Source organism: Camelus ferus, chromosome 27, assembly GCF_009834535.1.
Source record: "Camelus ferus isolate YT-003-E chromosome 27, BCGSAC_Cfer_1.0, whole genome shotgun sequence".
Taxonomy (NCBI): domain Eukaryota; kingdom Metazoa; phylum Chordata; class Mammalia; order Artiodactyla; family Camelidae; genus Camelus; species Camelus ferus.
The window spans coordinates 12227241-12239453 of NC_045722.1; the positions used below are offsets into that span (position 1 = coordinate 12227241).

Genomic DNA, 12213 nt, shown 5'->3' on the forward strand with positions numbered 1-12213 from the left:
GAGGTAAGGACACATACCTCGGAAGCAGAAGGCGTGGTGCCGGGACAATGGGTCCAGGAGGCCTGTCTGGTTAGGGTAGAGGTAGACGGTTCTCACGCCTGGCTTTTCCCCACCGCAGGCAGGCCTTGGGGTGACGATGGGGTAGCGGAGGCTGCCGTCGGACAGCCAGCCGGCATAGCACTTGTCCAGGCCACGGCTCCAGGCAGCATAGAGCTGGCCCGTGGAGGCCAGTGTGGCATTTTGGGATTCACAGAACTCCTGGGCTTCCTGGAAGGTGAACTGCTCCAGGCGTGTGGCGAAGAACACCTCCCCTGGGGGCAGAGGCAGGTGGCAGGTGTGATCCTCCACCCCCATGGCCAGAGCAGCCTCTGCTCACCCAGGGGCAGGGCAGCTGAATCACGATGAGGTGGTCACTCTCCCCTCCTTCCCTCCTTTCTAGATTCTCCAGTCGCACTTAGGCACCCCCTCCTCCAGCTAGGAGAGGTACTCCCTTGGGTACCCTGTGTTCCTCTAAACCACAGCATGAAATCATCAAGCACCGAATGCTGTGGACCTGCAGCCCCACCCCAACCCTCACCCCACCCTGTGAACTCATGGAGGGCAGGCGGTGGGTCCCGTTGCCACTGTTGGGTGTTGGGTCCCAGCACCTCGAACTCTACCCAGGTCCCTGTCTGATTTAGGGGAAGGAAGTTCACATTTACTGAACATCTGCTTATACCTGGCACTTTTCATGGACATCTCATTTAATACTCAAAAAAAGTCTCTGGTATTAGCATAAATCAACCCCATTTTACAGATGAGGAAATTGAGGCCTAGAGAAGTAATTTGTCCAGGTTCCAAAACAAGTGAATGGCAATGCTGAAATCTTTCCAGAATGCCAGCATTTCCAAAATTGGGTTCAGTGAAACAGTAATTTGGTGATTTTAATTGAAATGAAAAGAAATAAAATAAAACCAAATAAAGGGTCTGTGTTTAAATAAGCTTGGTCAAATGCTTGGTTAAGCAGAGTTAGAGACTTTTTCTTACTGAAGGACTTTTTAGAGTCTTTGATTTGTTCATGTGCATTGAGATTCTCTATGAAGCAGTTGGTATATATAACACTTCTTGGTATAAGTGAATTGATTCATTTATCCACAGAACTCATTGCTTTTTAAAGAAAACAATGCTCTCCTGCAATGCTGGGGAGTCCTCGTGAACCACCTGAGGGGGAGAGAAGGGGCCTGACCTGGGAGAGGAGCTGGGGGGGCTTTCTTTCTTAAACACGCTCTGCCCCCCGCTTCCCGCCCAGGTGGGAATGCGACTAGGTGGATGGTAACTCCCCTCCTCTGTGGCTTCCCGTCAGACCCCTGCTGTCTAGAACCCGAAATGTGAGAATGTGGCCTGTACCCTCGAGCCTGTCCACGTAGCAGTAGACATCATAGGTTTCTGATGGTGGCCGCACACCGTAGGTCCTGACCCCTGGGCTGCTGTCCTTGTCACCCACACATGGGGTCCGTGGGCTCACAATGGGGTATCTGCAGAGGAGGGTGGGAGGGATGGATGAAAGCCTGTTCTGGGGGCTGGGGGATGCAGGACCCCAGGGTGAGGCCAGAAGGTCACTTGAGGACTCAGGCAGGTGTGTCTTCTCTTGTCCAATGGGATTCAAACCAGGAAGGAACCTCTCATGCAGCAAGTTCCTTGCATGGCGAGGGAAAGGGTCTGGGGGTCTTTGGGTGGGGAGGGAGGGATTCTTGGCTTCAGAACAGATTCCATGGCAAGGCAGGGCACGAGGTCAAACTGGAGGGCACTGGGGGCTTGAGGAGGGGCTCTCCTTCTCTATGTCTTTTAAGGGGGGGAAATGACCAATGAGTTAATGTCACCCAGGGCCCTTCCCCACAGTCTCAGTATATATCTTGTCTAGGGGAGAAATTAAAGGAGTGACCATGAGCCATTAATTAATTAATTAACCCACAGTGTGGCAGGTGCCTGCTCTGTGCTGGCTGCCGCAGGCTCTCATTCTCCAAGCCTGATCTCTCAGGGTTGGGTTTGGGCTGGGAGGGGAGCCCAGCTCGTCTGTCACCTGACGGTCTGGTCCTGTAGCCAGCCGGCGTCACACTGCTCGTAGCCTGCTTCATAGGCAGCCTGGAGCTGCTCCGGTGAGGCGATGACGGCCCCGGTGCTCAGGCAGGCCTGCTGTGCCTCCTCGAAGGTTAGCGAGTAGCGGGAGGAGCCCGGGCGGTAGTGGAACACAACCCCTGGGTGGGGAGGAGAGGGAGAGAAGGAGAGACAGGGCAGGCTCAGGGCATGGACCGGGTACCACAGTGCTGGTGCTCATGGGGCTGGATTCTCGAGGCTCTGAGGGTGTGGAGAGAGCCCTGGCTTCTTGAGAAGTGACCTCCTCTCATCCCTCTTCCTTTCCTACTCCTGATCTGATTCCCAGCCGAGTGGTTTTTCTCTGCTTGTTCAAACTGCTCCTGAAATCCACCTCTGAGGGAGCCTTCTAGGACTCTTCTGCCATAGACCTCCCCAACCCTCCTTCCTGGGCTCCTTACTCTCAGGGTGCTCATTTGTCCCTTTACTCTTTAGAACAAATGCATTTTTTTTCTTATTGTATAAAGAACAAACGATCATTACAAAGCATGTGGAAACAATAGAGAAGGAGAAGGAAGAAACCAAACAATCAGTGGCATTTCCTCCACCAGGCCCAGAGTCCCGGGTTCAAGGGGTGGGTGGCCTTCCTGAAAGTGGCTGTAAAGTTTGTGTGGGTGCAGCAGGCACTATTGCTGGGGAGTGGACTCATAGCTTTGCCAGATTCCCAAAGGGGCTGGGGTCCACACAGCCTGTCCTTGAGCCCCTACTTACTCCGCCTCCCCACTGCATTCAGCTGGATGCACACTTGTTTTTGACACTTCCCTGGGTGACTGGCCAGTTTATGTCACAGTTGTGGATCCCCAGGCTGAGTCTGTTCCACATTCTTTGTCCTATCCTGTGTTAGACGCTCATCTGTCCACTGGCACCTTCTTATGTGGTGGCCATGTGGAGAGAGTGAGGGTCCCTTCAGCCTTGGACCCACCCTGGGACCCAGACATCATTGGTGTTACCCCAAACTTCTCAACAATTCTTCCTTCTCAACATACTGTATTTATCTGGGCAGTTCAGGCTAAAACCCCACTTGGTGGCATTGTGGGTGTGATGGTGGATGGCAGCGTCCATCTGCCCCTCCCCCAGGAGGAGACATCACCAAAGCCCTGATGGAGGCCCCAGAATGTCCTTCCTGTTCATGGACGTGAGCTTGGGGACCAGCTGAGCTCCCTGTGATGTGACACCCCAGTTCCCCAGACACTTATGAGCCACCTGAAATACCATCATCCCAGAACAAGGGTGGCAAACGTTTTCTGGAAAGGGCCAGGCAGAACACATTGTAAGCTTTGTGGCTTAAAACTACTTAATCCTACCATGATAGCCCTAAATTTGCCACGGACAACATGTTAACAAATGGATGTGGGTTTGTTTCAGCTGAACTTTATTTGTGGGCATTAAAATGTGAATTTCATATAATTTTCATGATATGTCACAAAATATTACTCTTCTTTTGTCTTTTCCCTTCATCTCTTTAAAAAGATTCTTACTACTATTCTTAATTCTTGGTTCATGGACTGTATAAAACAGGTGGTGAGCTGGATTTGGCCCACTGGCCGTGGTTTGCTGACCTCTGACCTGGAGGCTCAGTGCTGTGAGGGGTCCAGGGGTCACCCAATGCAGCTGTTTTCAAGCAGCTCTATTCTGTGGAAGTGCCTGATGGGGTGAGGTGGGCCCCTGTAAAGAAGAGCCCCCGTTCTCCACCGCACTTCGCCTTTACCTGTTGATACATACACTAGTCTCCACCTGTGACTTCATTGGAAGGAAATGCTTTGTAATGAAAGAGACACACACACACACACTAGCATGGGCATCACTGGTCTGGTCCATCCCGCTTGCCTCACAAGAGAGGAGAGCCAAGTCTGAGAGGAGGGAGGCTGGTCCCAGGTCCCAGGTTAAGTTGAAGGCATAGAAACCCAAAGGCCAAGTTCTCTGCACCAGTCCCCGTTGCAGCCCCCTGAGGGGTGGGCACTTACCCCCCGGCAGTCGTGGCTGCCCTGGGACCTCAGCTGCACCTGGGACTGCGGTCACCTGCACAACAAGGTCTGCACTGGTGAAGGCCGTGGGGAAGCCCAGGACAGGCGTGGACTCCTCGGTAAAGGCCCAGGGCCTGGTGGCCTCTCCTGTCCTGTTCTCAGCCTCTGGGAAGGCAGTGGTCTCTACGTGAGTTGCAAATGTGAAAGGCTCCTCAGGCTCCAGGCCAGTGGGGGACACATCAAAGACGGGTTTCACCGTGAGGATGACGGTGCCTCGGGCTTCGCCCTCGGTGATGTTTCGGGGCAGGGGCAGCTCCACTTCAGGCCAGGTCACCGTCTGGATGGTGATGTCCTCCTCACCACCCACCCCGAAGAAGCTTTCTGGGATGTCCACAAAGTCTTCACCTGGGGCAGGGGACAAAGACACGCATTAGTGCTCAGCCTGGGGCTGGCTCAGAGATGAGCCTCAGATCACCTCCTCCCCTGCTAAGGAAGGAAAGCACCCACTGTGTGTCTGGCATCTGGTCGGGCCCCTTTCAGAGGCCCTCAACAATTTGAGTATTTATTATAATGGCGCCCACGGTTTCCAGATTAAAAGAGAATGTACTCATCACAGCCCAGGATACTGACCAATCAGCTCAGTGCTTGTGAAAGCATCCTGCTCCAACATCCCTTCCTGATCAATGCCAGCTGCCTCCTTACCTATCTTGTGAGTATCCTGTGGCCGTGTGATGTTGTAACTAGCCAATGGCTAACATAAGTCAATTACAAAGAGAACCTGAAAAATCTTCCCAAAGATGCAGAAGTTCATGAAATCGATGAAACTGACAGGAGAGAACTGCCCGCCTCAGTCAGGAACACACGGGAGTCTGGCAGAAACGAGCCACTTAGTAATTAAAATAAAGAGAACATCCATGAAGGTGCTACTACTTCAGACAGGGTGGTGAGAATATTGAAAGGTTAAGAGAGGCTTTGGGGGAAAATCCTAATCATTTTTGCAAAAATAACCCTCTTTATGTAAGATAGGGCTGTGAAAGTTAAACGTGAAATGAGCTATGTCACCGTGCTAGCACCAATTTTGTGATAAAATTTATGCACCTCCATATTATTCATTGCTTTTTTCCCTCCAAGAATTAGCAGTTAATTCTAATTATAACCTAGACTGTGTAAAATACAAGATAAAAACCTTATTTTTAAAAGTTTTAGTCCAAATTTTCAAAATAAAGTCCCTGCCAAAACTTTCCCCCACCCTTTTCAATAACACTTCTGTTCTCCTTTTGAAGTGTATTCAATTTGAAAGGACAGAGCCAGCATTCTCCCCCATCTTCCATGCAGGACCACCATCTTCCCACTAGACAGAGGAGGAAAGCGAGGCTCAGGGCCTTGACTTTGCCACAGCTGAACGGTAGCTGGCAGCAAAGGGGTGATTCAAACCTGAGAAAACAGACTAAAAATCTCATGCTTTTCCCTCTCTGTTCTGGGCTGAGGAGACAGGGCTGGGTGCTCAGCAGCCTCCAGTGATTCTATCTTAGCTCTTCTAGGAACCAGTGAAAATAGGGAGGTGCTAAGGCATGGGGTTCAGGTACCTAGTGGTCCCTTAATGGAAGTAAAAACCAACCCCCCATTTTAAGATCTTGTCCTCTGAGCCCCAGTTACGGTGGCTGGAGCTCCTCTCCGGACTCCGACCCAGCCCCACCTGTGTAGCAGATGGCGTCGTAGCGGGATGAGGGGTCAGGGTAGCCCGTCTGGTTGGCGTGCAGGTAGACGGTCCTCACGCCCAGGAGGTTGCCCCCGCAGTTGGGCCGGGCCTTGGAGATAGGGTAGCGCACGCTGCGGTCGGCCAGCCAGCCGGCGCTGCACATGTCCATGCCGCCCTGCCAGGCCAGGTAGAGCTGGCCGGTGGTGGCCAGCCGGGCGCCCAGCCGCCGGCACTCGTTGGCTGCCTCCTGGAAGGTGAACTTCTCCGGGGATGTTGCATAAAAGACCTCACCTGTGAAAGACAGAGCCGGCGGGGTGAGGAGCTCCCTCCCATGTCTGCCCCACATCCCCAAGGAGATCCACACCGTTCCCTGGGGCTTGGCCTCTAACTTCTCAGAGCCCTGGTCCCATAGGTCCGTATCTCAGATCCTGCCCTCCACTTCCTTTGGGCTTTTGGGCAGGGTGACGTTGGTTTCCTAAAACAGGGGAACCAAGAAAAAACCGCCGAAAAGGCAAAGAAGTGAGGAAAGCTCAGAGCAGTGTGAAGCCCGGATGGAAACTCCTGCTGGAAAGCATTTCGCCCGCACTTTGCTGTGGCACTTCCCACCACTAGGGCGTCTTTCCTGAGTCAAACATTGTCCACTTGAGCAATCCTTTAAAAAAATCCAAATTCTGATGGGAAAAGCAAGCATCAGGTTTTGACCCTCAGAGCAGTGGTTTCCAAACTGGGGTCTGTAGGCCCCGAAGTGTCCATAGGGGCGTTAGGGATGCCTGTGAGCTCTTCTAACTATTTCTGAAAACCTAACAAGGTTGTGCTTGGGGGAGGGGTGGGGTGGTGGGCCAGACCTTTGCAGGTGCCTGGGGCCACTGAGGCCTTCGTCAAAGGGGAGAGTGAGGGGGCCAGACCCCTCCTTCCCCAACTCTTCCCTCCCCACCCAGCTGGGCATGGCAGAGGGGGGTCGAGTGTGTGGTGTCCTGGGATAGTGCCCTGCCCCGAGGAGGCCTGTGTGATCCTGAGTGTCAGCAGGATGAAGGGGCTGGGCGGGGGGCTTTGGGGAAGGGGGCGGGCAGCCTCACCCTCCATCTCCTCCGCGAAGCAGTACACATCATAGGTCTCATTGGTGTCACGAATGCCATAGGTTCTCACGCCGGGAAACTCATCCTTGTCCCCATAGCAGCCTTCCCTCGGAGTGTGGATGGGGTACCTGTCAGGAACCCAAAGTAGAGGTGTGACACTCAGGGCACAGAGGGGGCTGGGAGACTGTACCCTTGTATCCTCCTCTCTTGTGGGAGGAAACTGGTGACTTACTGATGTGTTTGCCAGTCTCTGTCCTAGATCTGTGGGCTACTTGCTTTTACAGTTTTTACCCCAGCTTTATTGAGATATATGTTTTCACCATAACTGGTAATTAAAGCTCCCCTGACTGAATATTTATTGGTGCCAAGCATGTTCTATTTGAGGCTTGCAAACTTTTTCTATAAAAGGGCAGAGAGTAAATATTTTAGATCTTGCAGACCACAGGGTCTCCATTGTGACCAGTCAACCTTGCGATTGCGGTGCAAAGCAACCTAAAAAGATAGGCGTGACTGTGTTCCCATAAAATTTTATTTACAGAAACAAAGGGTAAGTTGGACTTGACCCATGAGCCATGGTTTGCTGAACCCTGCTCTGTACCATTTGAGTCTCATATCAACCTAATGAAGCAAGTGCTATAATTGCTGTATTTTAAATGGAAGAAACAGAGGCCCAGAGATGTTAAGCAATTGATTCAAGGTCACACAGTTTCCAAGTGTCGGAGCTGGGGTTTGAGCCCAGCTCTTTCTGAGGCTGAGGTGTGGGTTTCTGCACCATGTCAGGCTGTTGTCTCATTTTGCTCTTTTAAAAATTGTTGATGGGCTTTGTGTCCTAAGATGTCTTGCCTACCCCAAGATTACAGAGATATTTTCCTTTGTTTTCTTCTTGTGGCTTTGTGGTTCTGGCTTTTGCATTCAGGGCTCTGATCCACCCCGAATGAACTGTCTCATCTTGCCTTAACAGGCTCACTCACATGACTGAGAGCCCTAGAAGGCAGGGCTCTGTCTGTCCTGTGGGCAACCCATCCCTCAGCAGCTGTGCTCAGGGAAAAATGTGCCAAGAAGCTTAATTTATGTATGTCTTGCCTTATTAAAAACAAACAGGATGTATTCTACAATTTTGAAATCCCAGTATACTGTATAGCACAGGGAAATACATACAAGATCTTATGGTAGCTCATGGAGAAAAAAAGGTGACAATGAATATATGTATGTTCATGTATAACTGAAAAATTGTGCTCTACACTGGAATTTGATGCAACACTGTAAAATGATTATAAATCAATAAAAAATGTTTAAAAAAATAAAAAAAGTAAGCCTTTCATGTGAATCAAAATCCTAAATCCTAATAAAGAAATTGTACTTGTAGGAAAAAAAAAACAGGATGTAAAGTGGTTTACAAAAATATGTAATCACCCATGTTTAAAGAAGAAGTAAGCACAGAAATGGTGGCAAAGGGAAAAAATGGGTAGGAAGAATAATGATGTGTAATTTCCATGGAGAAAATGCTCATGTAGGGCCAAGTTGCTAGTGGCTACTCACTCCACCGCAGGACAGAAGATCAAGGATTTGGGACAGGTCATTGGGTGTCTGACTTAGAATTGGCCAAGGCATCCCTCCAGCCCCAGCCTGGGTTGGCCACGGTGTCAGGCTGGTCTCAGCTCAGTGCTGGTCACCGTTCCAACCCATTGCCCACCCTACTCTGACGGTGGCCTGGGGGCTAACCTGACGGTCTGGTCGGCCAGCCAGCCGGCATCGCACTGGTGGAAGCCGTCCTCATAGGCGGCCTGCAGTTGTTCGGGCGTGGCGATGATGGCACTGTTCTGCAGGCAGGCCCGCTGGGCCCTGTCAAAGTCCAGGGTGTAGCGCGTGGAGATGGCTCTGTAATGGAACACGATGCCTGCAAGACACGTGAGGGTGGGACAGCAGGTCAGGCACAGCCTCTCACCATGGAGGTCCTCGCAGAATTATGACGATGGTCATGGAGACCTTAGAGACATCTGGTCTGGCCTCTCCCTGAGGATCCCCTCTCCACGTCTTCACGTGGTCCTTCTGCCTTTGCTGGAACATCTCCCATAACTCATCTCCACTACCCCACAAGACATACTGGAATACTTGTGATAATTCTGACCATCAGAAATTTCTCTGACTTGACCTAAAATCGGTCTCCTTATAATTTTTTGTTGTCACTCCAGGACCCCATATTTGCTTTGGGGAAAGAGACACTTAGATGTTCACGCACCTTAAGCCCAGGGGCTTCTTAGTGGGAGTCCTGTTTAAGGCTCTCACAGGAGTGGACCATCTGTGGCAGAGCCTCCCAACAGGAAAAATCTAGTGCTGACTGAAGTTCTGAAGCCAACCAAGGACATAAGCATTTTCCTTGGGCAATGGAGGGAAAGGGAACCAGGGAGTCCCCATCCCTTTCTTTGGCTTCTGGAACTGGAGGTGGGGGAGGGAAAAGACACTGGATGGAGAGTCGGGAGATTGCTCTGGCTCACTTCCAGGGAAACTTCAGGCAGTAACTGAACCTCAGTTTGCTTGTCTGTAAAATGGGGATGATCACAAGGGTCACTGAGTCACAGGATTGTTAGGAAGCAAAGACTGTCATTTAAGTGTGAATATGACCAGGGAGTATTTAATTTCCCCAAAGTCCAGAGAGAGTGATATTACCAGTTCTGTGTCACAGAGGAAGCAACTGAAGTTAAGTAACTTGACTGGGGTGCAAACCAGCTGGGGAGGAGCTGGGATTGAAAGCCAGCCAGCCTGGGTGCACACCAGTGAGGATGCCACTCTGGCTCCATCCGCAGGTGAAGCAGCGTCCCTGTGGGAGGCTCTCACCTTTCACCACGACCTCCACAGTGGCCTCACTGTCCTCGATGCCGTGCATCACCTCACAGCGATAGATCCCAGAGTCATTGGAGCGCAGGTTCTGGATTTCCAGGGTGGCATCGCTGGGGATGGCCGGGTAATTGGGCAGCGTGGCCTTGTCTTGGTAGGCACTGTTGACCCGCACCTGCCCTTCGGTGGCCACCAGCAGCACCACCTCCTTCTCCTTGGAAACACGGCTCCACTTGATTCTCGGGGCGAGAGGGGCGGTGGAGGGGGCGGTGGTCACGGGGTGCACGGGGTGGATGAAATAGCAGGGGATGGTGAGGGAGCTTCCCAGCAGGACCCGCAGGGGGGATGGTTCAGGGATGCTGACACTCAGCGAGTTGTCAGGGTCTGTGGGGGAGACATGGGGTGGGAGACAGACTTGTTAGTGCCTGGAGAGGACCACCCAGCTTCCCTGTCAGTCCTTCTGGAAATGACAATGACCCATGAACACGTGTGTGTCTGTGCTGAGGGACGTTCCTGTGCCACATGGATTCCCTTCCAGAGCAGCTTCCTCAAGACCCTGGTCTCTGTGCCTCAAGACAGGAGCTATGGAGCCAGTAGAGGCTGCAGAGGACTAGGGGGAACTTCAGAGGGGAGACCATCTCTCTGTTTCTCAGACTGGGGTACCCTAGGGGATGCCAAGCCATAGGGTAAACAGGAGGCATCTTCCTGGAGTGACTGCTTGACTCAAAGATTGTGGAAAAATTATTTGGAGGTCAAAAAAATTATTATGGGGAAGAAAAGAAAATCCACACAACTTTTAAAGCTAAGATACAAAAATGTCAAAGATGTGTCCCACTTGAGGAGGTCTGCTTGGGCTCCATCAGGATCTGGCAGAGGGACAAGTCATTCTCTTCAGCTATTGGGGGATTGGGGTCTGGCTGGAGAAGCAACAGAGAGGATGACACTGAAGTCTTCAAAGAGTCAGACAGAGGTGGGGTTGGGATATGATTAGACTCCACCAAAATTCACGTAGGGCATTGATAGGGAAGAGGCAGCATGTTTGCCAAACCCCGTTAGAAGGCAAAGATCTCCCTGCAATGGGAAGGGAACAGCTTTCACAAAACAGTACATTTCACAGAGAGTTATATACTTATGGAAACTTTTTTCCCAGGAAAGCCTACAGGTAGAAAATAAAAATGTTTCAGATATTTGTGGGTGGAAGATACACAACAAAGCAAGGAATGGAGATTTGGGAATGTTAGGGGTCCAGCCCTAACCTTTTGAGGTCCTGGGCGGTCACCACGAGGCCCTTCCACACAAATCTCCCTGTGAACGCTCAGTCCTAGCACACGACGAAGTAGCATGGTTTTAGTGGGTGGTAGTTCTCTGGGGACAGCCGAAAGTGATAGCAGTGTCCAGCTCTGCAGCTTTTAAAGCTCTCAAGCAAACTGGTTGGCCTGTGTGGGTAAGCCATCCCAGGTTATAGCCCGGGGCTGAATATTTGTGGGTCCCAGAGCAAGAGTACAAATGGAGACCCATAGGCTGTATGTCTAAATATTTAAAAGTTATAAATCAGCTTGTTGAATAAAATACATTCTATCTTCTTATTAGGCAGTGATACCTTTCAAAATGAAAAGCCAGATTCAAATTTAGAATTCTTGGATTCCTTAGAGCTTTGCTTTGGGAGGTGGTGGCCAAGCTGGAGGAGGGGAAATCAGGGCGCCTGTCGTCCCGTCACTGCTCTGCACTGTGAGAGGTCGGTGTTTATCCCGGGCCTCACATCCCAGCTCTGTCAACACCCGAACAGCCACCCCTTCACTCTCCCTCCGTCCTAGGGGCAGCTCACACCAGGGGTGTGGTCCCCTCATGAGAGGATAGACTCAAAGGAGAGACCCATGCAGCCTTGGAAGTGACTTGGGTCCAGTTTTTAGGGAATTCTGGACATCCTGGGTACCCAGAGGGAGCACAGATCTGAGTGGACAAGTCTTGTTGGCCCAGACTCTTCATCCTTTAGGGAGAACTGGGGCTGGAGGAGGATCAGAGGGCGTCCCTTCTCTGATGTGATGGTTCAGAGCAAGCACCAGGACTAGCAGTGCCAGGCTTGGTTCTCCATCCCCAGAGTCCAATCCTCAGTGCCTGCTGGTTAAATGGGGCATGCGTGGGAGTGTCCTCACCTGAAACTTCTACTGAGATAGCTGCTGCGATGACCCTCAGAGTCACAAACACCAAGAGTAGAGTGGTCATAGTTCACCTGGAAGAGGGGAGGCAGAAGCAGAGGTGTTATTTGGAAGTTCAGCTACAGTGAAGTTGAGGGCATTTGTCACAGGACGAGTGAGATTAACTCCACACCCGTGGATCTGAAATCACACCAAGGTAAGGAAGTTGCATTTGATTTGGGAGATATCTTCTCCAAGAATTCCCTCCTCACAAAACCTTCACAGATTCTTAGTTTCATTACAGATGTGAGGCTGGAAACCTTCTGCTACCTTTTCTAGGAGACCTCTCATTTTCCAACCAACAAAGGCTCACT

The 12213-nt window shown here is 51.2% G+C and overlaps 1 protein-coding gene across 4 annotated transcripts in view; it reads right to left on the reverse strand.

The window, feature by feature from the left end:
- ACAN (aggrecan) overlaps positions 1–12213 on the reverse strand; it is a 61116-nt gene that overhangs the window by 22162 nt on the left and 26741 nt on the right. For 3 of the 4 annotated variants that reach the window (XM_032468992.1, XM_014565922.2, XM_032468991.1), the window contains exons 2-10: positions 11858–11934; positions 9705–10088; positions 8592–8766; positions 6870–6997; positions 5791–6084; positions 4095–4499; positions 2060–2234; positions 1387–1514; positions 18–311 (exon numbers count right to left, since the gene is read on the reverse strand). In XM_032468992.1, coding sequence (XP_032324883.1) covers positions 18–311; positions 1387–1514; positions 2060–2234; positions 4095–4499; positions 5791–6084; positions 6870–6997; positions 8592–8766; positions 9705–10088; positions 11858–11927 — 2053 coding nt within the window. In that variant the 5' untranslated portion in view covers positions 11928–11934. Of the gene's footprint in view, positions 1–17; positions 312–1386; positions 1515–2059; positions 2235–4094; positions 4500–5790; positions 6085–6869; positions 6998–8591; positions 8767–9704; positions 10089–11857; positions 11944–12213 lie in introns of those variants that run through there. The other variant, XM_032468990.1, reaches the window with a different exon arrangement.